The 14,612-nt window shown below is 38.5% G+C and overlaps 1 protein-coding gene across 5 annotated transcripts in view; it reads left to right on the forward strand.

The window, feature by feature from the left end:
- The window catches only part of SIPA1L1 (signal induced proliferation associated 1 like 1), a 201,033-nt gene that overhangs the window by 173,400 nt on the left and 13,021 nt on the right, over positions 1 to 14,612 (forward strand). For all 5 annotated transcript variants that reach the window (XM_064713737.1, XM_064713734.1, XM_064713736.1 and 2 more), the window contains 3 exons: positions 4,067 to 4,191; positions 6,786 to 6,904; positions 9,219 to 9,658. In XM_064713737.1, coding sequence (XP_064569807.1) covers positions 4,067 to 4,191; positions 6,786 to 6,904; positions 9,219 to 9,658 — 684 coding nt within the window. The remainder of the gene's footprint in view (positions 1 to 4,066; positions 4,192 to 6,785; positions 6,905 to 9,218; positions 9,659 to 14,612) is intronic.

The raw sequence follows: 14,612 nt of genomic DNA on the forward strand, positions 1-14,612 counted from the left end.
TCCAGAAGTCTTCAAACTCTCTGAAGTGTCAATGTAAGGGGCAACTTGCAGAGGAAGAAATTAAATCTGTATCATATTCAGAGAGCACTGAAAGGACCAATAAATCAAAGATCACCAAGTAGAGAAAAAAAAATTGGCAGCAGAAGAGCTGTCGACTACATTCCAAATTACTTCCTATAGAGAAGATACAAGGACAAAACTGCTGATAGTTCACACTGCAAGCCTTCCCTCTGAAATATTCTTGAGTACTTTTCCAGGTCATTGTGTGTAATTCATTTTGGTTTGGGTCTTCTATAAAGTAGAAATATCTTTGTTTTAAAAGATACGTTATTAGTGGGATTAAATGCCATTGTCTGGAACTGCTTAGTACAAGGGCACTGTCTTTTGCCTCTAGGTGCTCTGTGTCAGCCCAGAGAATACTGTTCTGAGCACGTGTTTGAAAAAGTACTGCTGCTTACTCCCCAGCACTGAAGATTTGTCCTCCCCTGTCCTTCCTGCAGCTCAGTTTGAGGTTCTATGAAGAGTCAGTCTCTTCTCTGCTGCCCACCTTCATGAAGGCTTTGATTCGTGACACTATCAGTCCTGTTCTGGTCATTGTTTAAGCTTGTGCTTAAGTCCTGCTGACTTTAGGAGACTTGCCCTTAAACCTATTAAACTTTGCTGTGAGGAAACACTAGATATAGGTGTATCCAGGGCTCTGCAGCTGGAAGAAGGCAATTAACCTCTTTATCCTCTGTAGACTTTCTGGCTCATTCACATCACGCCAGCAGCATTTCTGTGTTACCTTGAATTCTGATGAGTAGCTTGTGCTCCCATTATTGTTTGCTCTTTTCCAACTACATCATTTGCACTACAAAAAAGGTATTGCTGCCATATGTCCTTTGACCACCACAAGCAAAACTGCTTGAGTAGGAAGGGATTTTCAGACACACTTGAAGGTTTGTTTTGAATTGTCCTCAGAGCAGAGCACCCAGCACCCAGTCCAACCCTTTTCCATCTTTTAAGTTAGTTATTAAAATATGTACTCTACGCCATTCTTCAAGCATTTTGAAATTTCAACAAGGAGATGTGTCCTAGAAATATTGGCTGTACTGTCATTTTGGAATTGAAGTTTTAATTCTGTGCAAGGAAACACAGTTTAAATGGAATAATGAAAGAAGCAATTAATAGGTGAACTTTTGCGTGTTCTTTATTGGATGCTCTTTAGAAAAACCCCAATTTCTTGATTCCAGTTATTTTACTGTTTTGTTCTGTTCCCATAAGAAAAGCAGTTTGCCTCTTATACTGTCCTTGTACACATGAATCATACTTACTCAGGATTTCCCAAACATCTACCTAAATGGTAAGCATGTAAAGACTAAATGGAAAGCGTGAAAAATGTGATTGTGAAGGAATGTTTTCCTTGCCTCAAGAAGCAATTAAATGTCCGTCCCTTTACTAAAAGCAGTTCCATGTTCATCTTCTGTTGAGATTGATCTGAAAGAGCAGGTTGAGGCAGCTCTGCAGCTGGGTTTGGTATCCCAGGTAGGGCTGGTCAGCATTACCCTGGATGTGGTGTTAAAGTAGGGGAGAGAAATTGTAACATTGAGTTGCTAAGATGTTAGAGAGAATGATGGGCTGAAATAAGGGCCAAGGGCGAGCCATGTCCTGAAGGTAATCTTCCAAAGGTGAAGTTCCAGTTTGCTCTAGGTACACTACTCTCTGAGATTTCCCGATGCAGGAAATCTCAACCTCACCATTTGTGCATACATTTATTGTTACACAGTATGACAATTGGAAGGTTTGTGAAATTTATCTGACCAGGAGAATGGTGAGTCCAGCCCCTGTCAGATATTGGTACAAGCAGTAATTGCTGCCTCTAGATTATTGATCCATATCCTAAACTGGGTTTAGGCAAAAACTTCCCTGCCTTCAAGAATATCCACATTGATCTTGATGTGTTTATGTGTGTTCTGTGCACTTATGCTATGTTTGTGCGTTTGCTATTGCACTGACAATAAATTATTGTAAAAAGTAAAATTTAATCATACATAGATTGACAGCTTATATGCATGTGAACATAATGGAGATTAGGTAAGAGGGTATCACAAAAGAAAACAAAATATTGATGCAGTGCAACTTCATTGCACCAAGATTTGTTTAGGCTTTAGGCCTTTCCTTTTAGATACCAGCTTCTAGTTATTTTATCATGAAAATACATTCTTCTCATGAGCTTGTTTACAAATCTTAAAAGTTAGACTACAGATCAGTGTTTAAGAAATCAGTCACCTTTGAAATGCTGTGTTTAGACTTTATTTACATATCTTGAATTGGTATTGAAGTCATCATGTTTAATTTAGGTATTGGATCAGTGAAATCCTACTTAGTCTGTGTGAATAGAAAAGGAAAAGTGTTACTTTTTGCATAACTTCAATGTAAATTGTTTATATTCAGAAGGCATATATATACAGGTTTTCCTTATTTTCTGATTCATCAAAATGTATGCTGGCTGTATCAGGGAGTGGTGAACAAAAGGGAAGTATGATCACATATGGATGAATTTTTAGAAGGCTGAAATTTCAGTGTGTGCTGCACATTTACAAGTGTGTTCCAGCTGCTTGTTCTTGAGGATGGGAGTGGGATTTTGTTGTTCTGAGCCATATAATTAATGTTGCTGTGGTGGGTTCATTTGAGTTATCAAGTGTGTGAACTTCAAGTGGGGTAACCACACTGAGCTTGCTCTGACAGCTGGGAAGGTGTCTTACATTGGAGGTTGTGTGGGGCAGTCTGTAGCTCATAGAGTAGACATCACAGCCGGCCTATTTTATTTTCTCTCGTTTTATTAGACATTACAGATAGAGAAACTCACTGATATAGCGATGATATATCAGCTTATAATTATTTTGTGTGTTATCCTGTGCATGTAGAGTTGAAGGATTTTCTTGTTCTTTCAGAATATATCTGATTAAAATAAAAACCTCAGAAATACATTGTTCTTGATGAATTCTTAATGATTAATTTGCTATTTCTGAACCAAGCTGTAATTCTTGCAGACTTATAAGTGATTTATATGTAATACAGAACTGTAGATTTCAAGTCTTACAGGCTTTTAGGCATATGAGGCATGTAGGCTCAGTGTGGCACATGGGCCTTGTGTGTCTCTTTTGTCATTGGCTTGATCTCCTTGAGTTTACTCTGTCTTTATTGATCTTTTTGAAATCCGTCTGCCTATTCTGCCAGGATTTGCAAAGTCCATTGAACTTTTCATTTTGCTCTGTATGCTTTCTTTTACAAATAGGTGTATGTCTCACTACTTTCTTACAACTATATTTAATTTGCACTCATCCACTCAAATCATTTTATGATCAAATAACTTAAGAATTTACAGAATTTATAAACATCAGGATTTGGGAATCCATATTCAATGGTTGACTTTATAGAGGCTTATTTAAACTATTTGGCAGTGTTAATATTGTCCCAAAGAAATCCATGTTGTTGGCATATATGTCTGCATCACCCAGAGGTATGACCTTACTACTCTCTTGGCTGGAGCCCAGGGAAGTGGCTGAGATCCATGGGATTGTCCCAACAAACTTTCTGATGCTTTCTTTGACTAGTTTGAGGTAGTTGAAAGGACCTGATCTTTTCCCAATAAACACACCTCATTTCCCTATGTGGTTTTTATCCAAACTTTTACATTTTACTCACTATGTTGAGTTTTCTATTACCATGTAACAGTCTGGTCACCTTTTCATGTAAACATCTGTGTAAATATAAATACATAATTTTCTTTCTTGATGTTTTGATCTGTGGGGTTTTTTTTTTTTCAATTGTAGCATTGTAACCAGTTGTTCTTGCCCAAGGATGCTCAATAAATTAATGTAAATTGTAATTGTATGCATTAAAGCTGGTAAAAGGGTCTGGAGAGCTCCCACAAAAATGAAATTATAAATCCCTCGAGCATTTGTGCTGTGCATTGGTTTGCCCTGTTATTTGACACTGGCTTCTTAACAGTGCTCTTTTTTCCCCTTGTGTGAGGTTTCTGTATATTTAAAATGCTTATGTGCTTTGTGTTTGGGGCGAACAGGTTTGGAATTAGCCGCAGATCCCCTGCTTCCATTGACAGGCAGAGCACGCAGTCGGACACGGGCGGCAGCGGCAAGTCCACGCCCAGCTGGCAGAGGAGTGAGGACAGCATCGCTGACCAGCTGGGTACGTACGAGCTCTCACCTTGGCCCTGCCTCTCCTGGGCACACTGAGCCCTCTCAAGGGCGCTCTTTCAGCGCCTTTCACAGTTAGCCTTGTTCATGATGAATAATTAGGTCTGGAGCATGCACTGCAGCTTCTGCAGTCTGCTTCCTTGAGACCTAGGAGTATCACCTGAGGAAGAACTGATTTCATTTCCTTATTTGATTGTGGGATTAAATCTGCCTTAATGCTCTTACCCTGAAACATTCTGTCTGTCCTTTTAGAGGCAGCTGGGCAGACACACTTATTAATTTGTCTTGCTGCCGGGGACTTGCTTGACCTTACCTGCTCTCCTGAGTGGCTTGGCTTAGTTCAGTTTTCCTTAGTTGGCTAAAGTGATTGTGATGCTTCCTTTTCAAATGTGCTATATAAATGCAAATTGATTGTTTGATCATTGAAGCTATAAAAACACCATGTATAAAATGGAAAAAATGCAATTAAAGTTTCAATAGTGAAGTAAATCTATAAGTAGGTAATCACCTTCCATGAATGTATACGTTTTCATTGCATGTAGCAATTAAGCTGTCAGCTGAGGGAACACATTAACTACATAAAACAGCGAGGAACTGAGAATTTACGTTGTTAGGCCTGCATTTGAAGTTCTTGCGCATAGACCTTTTGCTACAACTATGGCTTGACTTGAAGGAATTACCGGTAAGACTGACACCAATGAAAATGTCCTAAGTATAAACAGCAGTTTTCCAACATGATGACCCTGGCCAAAGTGGCTAGATTGTGTTTCTCTAAATTTTTTTACACTTGATTAAACAATACCATACTTCGCTGTTGCATCACTGCACAAATGGGCTAATGTTCCAGGGAGAATACACTTCAGTGACATGAGGAATTCAAGGCATATGCTGCCAGCCTCTGGTTCTGAAGATGTTCTTGGTTCACACACCTTCACAACCTCAGTAAGCTGTTCCTTGTCATCAGAACCATCTGTCAGTCCCTCCCTCACAACTCCCCTCATACTCAGAGTAAAAAAACTATGATTATACTAATCTGCAGTTCTCGTTTTGACAGAACAATTTTAATCACATATGTTTTGAAGCTGTGATGGTAATGACACATGTAAAAATGATCTTTTTGCTCAGCATTACTTTTGCAGACCAACAGTTCCGTGTTGGTGCTGGCACTGAGGGAGCTGCCAGCAAGTTCTGTTCTACAGTGTCGGGTGTCAACATATTAGCAAAATAAATAAAGCCAGAAAGAACAGGAAAAATTACATGGTAGGAGAGATGTCTCCAGCATTTAGAAAACGATGAGAAATGCACAGTGCTGTAAAATCCCTGTATTTTATCTCTTGTGTATTGTCCTGCTTTCATAGAATTGGAAGCTGCGTCTCTGATCGAGACTCTATTGTCAATCTGGTGAATCCAGGTGAAAGTTTGTTTTTTGACACATGTATGTTTCCACTTGGGATAATCTGTCTCAGGCTAAATAAGGCTTTAGGTGTAGTGAATCCATATACTGACACCTTCCTGGCCTATCCTCTGCTACAGAGCACTTTGTTCTGTGTTCACCAACACTGCTTGCTACCACTTGCCAGGGGAAATCAAGTTTGATGGTGATATTATTACTGGTATTATGATTATTATTCTTTTAAAAAAACTCACAGCTTTTATTTGTTTTTTAAAAAGCTCATGATGCTGCAGATCAAGATGAACAAACTGTAGCTGTGGTGGAGAAAACACTACTATTTGCAATGGATGTTGTTAAGTACTTGATGTTTGTCAGCACATATTCTACTTAAAAGGAACATTTTTAGAGGAGCAGAATATAAAAAAAAACTCATAACTGAGAGAGATTCTTTTAAAATACTGACCTTGGGCTCTGAGAAGGCAATTACCTTCCTAACAGGCTGTGTCTGAACACCCTCTAGACCTTCACAGTTATCTCCTGGAAAAATAAGTTTTATTAGCGAAGTATGTTCCTCTGAGTGTCCATGTAAGATGAGTGATTTGACTTCCATTCACTTTTGTCAGGTTTAGTTTAGTAAGTGTTCCTTTTGTACATCTATGCAGTTTCCACATTCACAGCCAGCAGTGTTTAAGATAGAAAATGTTTATTTAACTCCACTTTGGTAAGAAATATGTGTAGTAGTTGTACTGGGGAAAATGGATTCATTCAGGTGATCACTGTAGACTTGCTGTTGTCCTGCCTTGCATAGAATGCCATTTAAGGAAATGTGGATGTTGAGTCTTTTAAATCTCATGTCAGCAGGTATCAAGCATTTAGAGATCCAATGTCAGTACCCTGTGAAAGGGAATAGTCTGCTGTTTAAATGCTCTGATATAGTGCTGTTGGACAGTGGGGACATGACACTGTTCAGGTTGTTCTAACCCAAGTCAGAATGGTGGCAGCTGGTTTTTCATGAAGCCTTAATGATTTACACCAGGCAGGAATGGGCCCCTACTTCCTCCCCTGTGTTCTGTCACAATAGGTACCTGGTTTTGGCTAAGGTAGTGTTGGAAGAATTGCAGTGTAAGATAAGGTTAGATTTTTCTAAGCTTGTAGCACTGCTCTCTCAGTCCATGGTGTGTGCTGTGTTGCAGAGCCAACGTGCCATCTCCCAGCAGTCTCAAAAGTACTGCCATCCTTCCGAGAGAGCCCCAGTGGAAGACTGATGAGACAGGATCCTGTGGTACACTTGTCTCCAAATAAGCAGGGACATGTAAGTTATTCCAGAAAAGGGATTATTTAATGTTTCACTTTTGCTCTACAAGCTCTTGATACCAAAAGTGTTGTTCTAAGTTATGTATAAAGTGTCAATTAAAAAAAAAAGCAAAGAAAAAAAAAATTCTGTTCCTAACTAGAACATGGAGAATGCAGCAGAGCAGACCTGTTGGTGCCTAAATCCTACAGCACAGTGTACTGAAATATTTATTAGTTAATAAAGATTTGCTGCCAGTTGGACAGCAACCTCTTGTCTGTTATCTTGTAAGAAGTAAAGGATTAGTAGAAATTTGCAAAGCTATTCCTAGACTTCACATGTAAGACTTAGTTTAGCTAGTGTATCTTCTAATGCAATAGCCAGAAAGCTGCTGCTTTTGAGACAGATTGGTGATTTTTGTTTTGTATTTTCTTCTTTTTCATAACATACACTGTTGGAAGTCTGTCTCCTGGAATCCTGCTGAAAAAAACCTTACTTGGTTTATTTGTTTTGAAGTTCTAAATAGTAATTCTGTCTCTGCAGAGTTAACTATTCATGCCTTTGTGGAGACTGTCACTTCCCAATTTGTATACAGAGAGATAGATAAATACAGTAAAGTTCATAAATTTAAAATGTATTGAAAATTACTGAAGACACTGTAATAAAAGAAGTACACTTTAGGCTTTAAATTACTCAATAACCTGTATTACTTCTTTTTATTTGTACTGCAGGCTAAAATACAGAGTTGTCTTGCATGATGTTACTGAAAGTATTACTTGCATTTATTTAGATGTGTGGAAGCCTTTAATTGGTTCCAGTCTTTAATTTACTCCTGCTTGCCACCATTATTCTTTCAATGAAGTTGGCGGTGTTGCTTTTAGATTATTAATTCATAACACCACATGTATTATTTAAAGAAGAAAACACCAAAGAAACCCAAAGAGTAGCACACCTGTCTTCGTATTCTTAGAAGCACAGACTAGTTTTTAAGTTTAGATTGACCTGTTTTTCGTGAGATGTATTTGACTGCATAGTGATGTAGTGCATAACTCATTAGCTTGAGTGCCAAGTGCAATACTGGATTTATTAATGCTTGCATTATTCTGGTTTAGTCATTGTTAAAGTAAATCTTTATTATGTGGACAGATGGATGGGCAAGTGATGAAGTTCTTAATGAAGAAAAGTAACTTTAATTGGAGATGACTAGGAGTCCAGATCAACTTCATATTCCCCCATTTTCCTGTCAATTCTTTCTTTATATTAAATAAAGACGTGGATGCTGATGATTCCTTGTTCTCAGTATGCATCTGTTCCCTGTTTTCTTCTGAAAACAGAAGCAGTATCTGTTTCTTATATTTGTCTAGGATCTGTATGTCTGTTCAGTAAAATGGTAGACAAATAGAAAACTTTTAAGTCTCCTTTCCATCAATTCCCTTTTTTCCAGGCCAAGTGGTCATCCAACAGGTTTGTTGCCTGCTACTTTGGTTCTGATTCTGTAGATGAGAACTTAGATAAGTTCAGTAGAATTCAAGTGGTTATAAATACCCCAAAGGTAGATGAGCTACTGAGCAGTAAGTGTATGACAAAAGAAATTCTTCTTGAAATGGGATATTCCACCACTATGAAATTAAGGACATTCAGTTTCTTTGTAATAGTGGGCTGTGACCAAGGGCAGGACATAGAAACCAGCCAGGCACTGGCATAACCTGATGGGATAATTTAAAAGCATTACATTAAAGCTGCTTTTCATGCAACTCTGCTTTTTGGAAAGCAATTTCACATTAGTTAAATGATGGTTCACTGGTCATTTGCAAAGGACATTCCTGCTGAGGAGGTAAGACACCCTAGTGCCAAGAGGAGGAAGAGAAGTGGCTATGCTCTTCTTTGACTTTTTGATAGGCAATTGGATTACTAAAATAGCATTCCCTTTCTGTGGATTAGTTGTGCTTCATGTTCTAAAACATTACAGTCTTAAAATTAGAATATTTTTAATCATTGTAGTTATAAATGAAGTCAAAGTCTACCTAGTTCAGCCAATTTCATTGGACTGGACTGAGCAGAACTGTGCTTGAAAGGAATCACCGCAAGATATTTTGGGACAAAATATAATAGACTCAGGCTTTCCCTGCTTTCCAAATCCATAAGAAACATTTTTTATGTGCTCCCAGCACAGAGGATGTGCATTGTGTTGGAATCCAATTTTTAGTGTTTATTAGTCTCCTCAATGTATCTATCCAATACCTCCAGGTAGGAGAGCTCCTACTGGTCAGTGGTGACATTTGTAACCCTTTATTTTCTCTTCTCCATTGCCATAATTTTGTTGTTCCTTCTGTAGTCTGACAGCCACTACTCCAGCCATTCCAGCAGCAATACACTCTCCAGCAACGCCTCCAGTGCTCACAGCGATGAGAAATGGTATGACAGTGGGGAGCGCACGGAGTCAGAGCTCAACAGCTACAACTACCTTCAAGGGACGTCCGCCGACAGCGGCATCGACACCACTTCCTACGGGCCCAGCCACGGCAGCACCGCCTCCCTGGGCGCCGCCACCTCGCCCCGCACGGGCCTGGCCAAGGAGAAGGTGGCCCCGCTGTGGCACAGCTCCAGCGAAGTGGTCTCCATTGCAGATAGGACATTGGAAAAGGACAGCCACATGGACCGCAAAGCTGAATCTTCACTCAGCCTGGATATTCACAGCAAGAGTCAGCCTGCCTCCAACCCTCTCACAAGGGAGAACAGTGCTTACAGTTTAAGTGATGCTGTCTCACATACAAGGTAATTTTCACCTCTTGTATGATTGCCCCCCTATAATTTTCCCATTCTCACTCTCTAACTTCTCTCTATCAAAAGTGAGAAGTGGATGTTGAGAAGGGGTTCTACTTAAGTTAATGTTTTGAAAGATTTCACTGTGCAGAATGCTTGAAATTAAGACCATCTTTAGTCTTTGCATCTGCTACTCCTTGTAGTACTAAAAGTCTTTAAGAGCATATTCTGTACTAAACTGCTGCTACTGAACTGTGTGCAAGACAGACATGTCTGATGTGTTCATGGGGAATATCTTGTAACAACTGCAGTTCATGTGTGCATCAGAAAGGAGATCTGTCCATGTTATTAATGAATAGTTTCATGTTGCATTTATTCTTAGTCTTGTAAGTACTCATTTCAGATGTTTTGCATTTCTTTCCTCCAGTCTTTGTGTTTGGAAATCTGCTCACAGTTGGTATGATCAATAGCGAGAGCAATTTGCTTGGGAGTGCTAACATGTAGATTAATCTCATTCTGCTCCAGGCTCGTGGGTATGGCAGGTTACAGTCACCTTCCCTCTCTCCCTCAGTTTGCCACTTAACATCAAGTATGTCTGTAATGTGCTTAAACACCTCAAATGGAAGATACACACTTTACAAGTTAATTGGTGCTACTACAACCAGAAAATATCCTAGACCATTTTCCTAACCCATTTTCCAAGAAATATTCAGTGTGCTTTCAGATAATATTCCTACTCTGTCATACTAGCAGCAAGAAAAAAACCCCATAGGTATTTCAGGGAGGATGTGGGATCATCATAATTTGTTTGCCTTGTGGAGCTTGACTGTTGCATTTTTATTCTCAAGACACCTCTGTTTTGAGTGTGTAGCAAAAATACCTACAGACTGGAAGTCCAAACCAATTTCTGGTGATTTTGTTGAACAAAGCCACTGTGCAAGAGTAGATGTTTGAGAACAGTTCACTAATTCCTCATACAGTAGCTGTAAATAAGGAGTTATCATAGAGGCTGTAAAGTTCTGCATGTGCTTTGTCATGGTGATTTTCACTAAGTAATCCATTAATGGTGGTCCCACTCTGGTTTACTGCCTCTCTTCATTGGCCATTTTTGGCACCAAAGCTCATGCTCAATTGATAGAAATCCCACCCAGGTGTCTGAGACTGGTGTGTTTCCAGTAGCTGCATATGCTTGAAGGACTTCAGCAAGTCTGGAGAAAACACTCTGCAGAGGGACTTAGATTTCTGTCTTGTTTGTGTGTTTTCCTTTCTTGAAGGTAAAAAGTCTATATGATTGTTTGCAGTGTTACACCTTTTATTTTAAGATAAGCATGATTTATGTGCTTTTTTTAACACTCAGTAGAATTTATCACATGTCCTGCAGTACTTGTCTGAATATAACTGGAAGTGACATCAAGTGTTGAGATTATTATACAAAATTCTGATTGCAATAAAGTTAGTAGCATTGTCATTTGGAAGGATTTTTTCTGAAGCCACTTAAAGAATCCTGGAAAATTTATGTAAGTCATGGAAACTTTATTGTAAAGCCTAATGGAATGGCATCTTTGTATATCTGTGGTTCTGGTTTCTTCTTCAAGCACCAAACAGGGTTAGTTCCCTAGAAAAGCTGAGAAAATTTTATAGAAGGAAACACTTTGCAGGGCAGGCACACCATGACAGTTCTTTTCTTCCATATATAATATACTTTGCAACATGCCTGCAAACTGGTGTCCAGGTTGTTGTCTCGTTATTTATTGTATTATAACATTGTGTCTCCAAACACAATGGATTAATTAACGTGATGTTTCTCTGATTGTATTGGAATTTTGGAATTATTCGCCCTGTCATTTGGTGCTGTCACTGAAATTTCCAGATACAGGTTTCCAGGGCTTTATTCTGGAGAAAACAGTTGAGGTTTCTTTTGGCCAACTGGGATGTTGATAATGCAGCTCTTTACAAAAAGGTGTAGTAGCAGTTTGTAGAACATGTGGGACATGATACTTGAGAAATGCAGAGATACTTGCACACGCATCGTTTGTTGTGGCAGATTATAAACAGATTGACTCATGTTCCTTCTTTATTACTTCTTATTTTGAAGACTAGAGGATGTATTTGATGCCTCACAATCAAACAAAGGCAGAGTCTAGGATAAAAAGCTTTGATTTTGTTTTTGTGGCATCCTCAGTTGGTTGCACACTGAACAGCAGTGAACCCTAGGTCATCCAGCTGCTTGCTCCCAACTCCTTTCTCATTGCTTCCTCTGTGGAGGCACAAAAGCTTGGAGCTGGAAGCTGGTTAAAGTGGCACTTCCAAAAGACAAGCACGGATTATGGAGATTATTATGAAGATGCTTCATGAAGGTGAAGGAGGGGAGACGAAAGAAAGATTCTGAACAGGCTACTTTTCATGAGAAATTAACAGCTTAATTGGTGTGTTTCTCAATCAGCTTCTAAATTGCTATCCTTTGTTGCTTCTCATTTTTTTATCTTTTGCCTGTGGATGCCATAATGTCTGGAATGTCTTTAAAATTAGGTTTCTGAGCAAGAAGAAAGGAATATGGCCCTAAAAAGATCTCTGTGACAAAAGAAAAGAAAATAACTACAAATTAGTGTTTGTGTCTGTAGAAGACAAGAGAGTGATAATTACTGCTCAGATCATTTAATGGTGCATAAAAGAACTTGTACCTGAGAACTGGTGGCAAAATGTAAATTATAGTGATTAACTTTTATAGCAGAGCTTCTGGCTGGGTTTTATTTTTCTTTTCCACCCCCATTCCCAAAGTCCTTCCTGATGATTGTGCAGATTTCTCATAGCATCCCAGGAGAACTGCATTATGTAGGCCAGTAATTATACGGAATCATTATAGCTGAATGTCATTAAATGAAGCAGTATGTGCTGATGGCATGAGTTCCTTACCAAAAAAAAAAAAAATTAAATCAAACTTTCATTTCTACCTAAGCTATACAGTTTCTTATGGCCTTCTTACCAAAATTAAAAGGATAATCTTGACTATTTGTAATCAAGTACATTTTTTATTAATTCCGATTATTATAAGATACTTAAAATATTATTTATTGTAGAGTGCTTTTATGAATGGCTCATCTGAAATTATTGCAGACAGTCATGTAGTATTTGAATGTTTTTTGTAATTCAGTCCTTGGTGTCTCAATAATTGAAGTGGGAGATAAGGGGCCAATAGTGACCATCTCTGTGTCCTGAGAAAGAGGACTCAATCTCTTCCAGATAAAACTAAGCTGGTCTAGGCATCTGTTGCAGTGTGATGAATTCTCTGCATGCTTCCTGGTGTTAAATATTCTAATAACTTCCCATCACACTTCCCATAGTGCTCGAGCTCTGATTTAGTTTTTGTAGAGTATGTCCAAAGCCTTTTGCTCTCCAAATATGCTCTCATTTAACAATTGTGTCTCTATACCTGTCAGTATCCTGTTGGCCTGCCTGTGTTTACTGGTAGAGTGAAAAGCTTCAGTCATATTCACAATTCTGTGCATAGTCCTGAAGCAGAATATCCTCCCAAAAATACGGTATTGTAAAAACCACACCTCAAAATATGCAATACCCCTTAAAGAAAACAGTATTTTAAATTGCATGCTGATTTTTCTAGCATATACCAGGCTGCTCTTGGTGCCTATTATATTATGCATATTATAATAAATATTCAAATAATAAGACCTAAAATGCACAATGTGTATTTATAGTATGTTATATAATAAATATTATACATATATGTGCATCTTATATAAATTTTATGTCAAGCATAATTAACATCATTGTTGCCTTCTTTCCCCAGTAACATTAAGGATCAACACCAGTGGCCTATCCAGGAGCTGAATATTTTTTTTTTACTGGTTCTTATTAACAAATCATATGTCACAACCAGCACTTCCTTGAGAAATACTTGATGGGTTGAAGAATTCTGAAATGTGGACAGAGATTCCTTTCTCCTTTTTCCCTACACTGAAGCAGACTTTTCTACTTCTTGAGTGTATTTAGGAGGGGGTAAAAATGGCAGTTTATGCTGTGGCAGTGATACCTTACAGATAGGCTGGTTTGCTCAGCATGCGTAGGAGATTTTTTCAGTATTGGAAGAGACAAAGGGGGAATAAAGAAATATTTACAGCCTATTCCCCTAGCTCTTAATTTTCTCTGCTTTCTTGCTATAAATTATGCTTCCTTATATCTGTTACAAATATGAAGATTGTGCTGTGCAGCACCAAATATATGGGATTGATGGACAGGAAAATATCTTCCTGTGTTTTCTTAGTCTGCTGTCTTTTTGTATAGGTCTTTCACATGTAGAGATGGAGGGAAGGAAGAAATATAAATCTTTAATACAAAATCTGTATTATTGTAATTTAATTTGTATGCAAATGGAGAGGGTGCATCTTGTCCCTGCTGTGATGCCCCTGGGCTGCAGTGCACCCAGACTGTTCATCAAGCCCACAGCACTTCAGTGCTGGGAATCGTGGCGCTTAACTTGAGCCACATGAAAATGAAACAGATTTCAGGGTGATTCTTTTGACTCCATCTGTTGTTAATGAAGAGAGAGAAGAAACTCCAAACCATTAATTCACTCTGCATATCTGAGATCTCTAATTTAAGACAAGCAGAACCACCTCCTTGGGATATTGCTTCATTGACTACTAGAGCAGGAGCCAGACAAGTGGCACAGATTAGGTAACTGACTGCTTAAGACTAAATGTAGGTGGTATTATTTTCCCCGGTGGCAACATTAAATTTAACTTGAAGTTCTTTTTTTCTATTTCAGTAAGAGGGATAGATGTGAAAATGCATTGTTTTATTAAGTTATGAAAAGATTGATGAAGAATTTCCTGCAATGCAAAGGAAGAAGAGATTATTGAGTGACTTTATTTAGCCTTCCAGCTAATTTTTATTTCTCAGTCAGAAACTGTTCTTTACCATGGGGCCATCTGTTTCAAGTTCCTTCACT

This window comes from Zonotrichia leucophrys, chromosome 5, assembly GCF_028769735.1.
Source record: "Zonotrichia leucophrys gambelii isolate GWCS_2022_RI chromosome 5, RI_Zleu_2.0, whole genome shotgun sequence".
Classification (NCBI taxonomy): Eukaryota; Metazoa; Chordata; class Aves; order Passeriformes; family Passerellidae; genus Zonotrichia; species Zonotrichia leucophrys.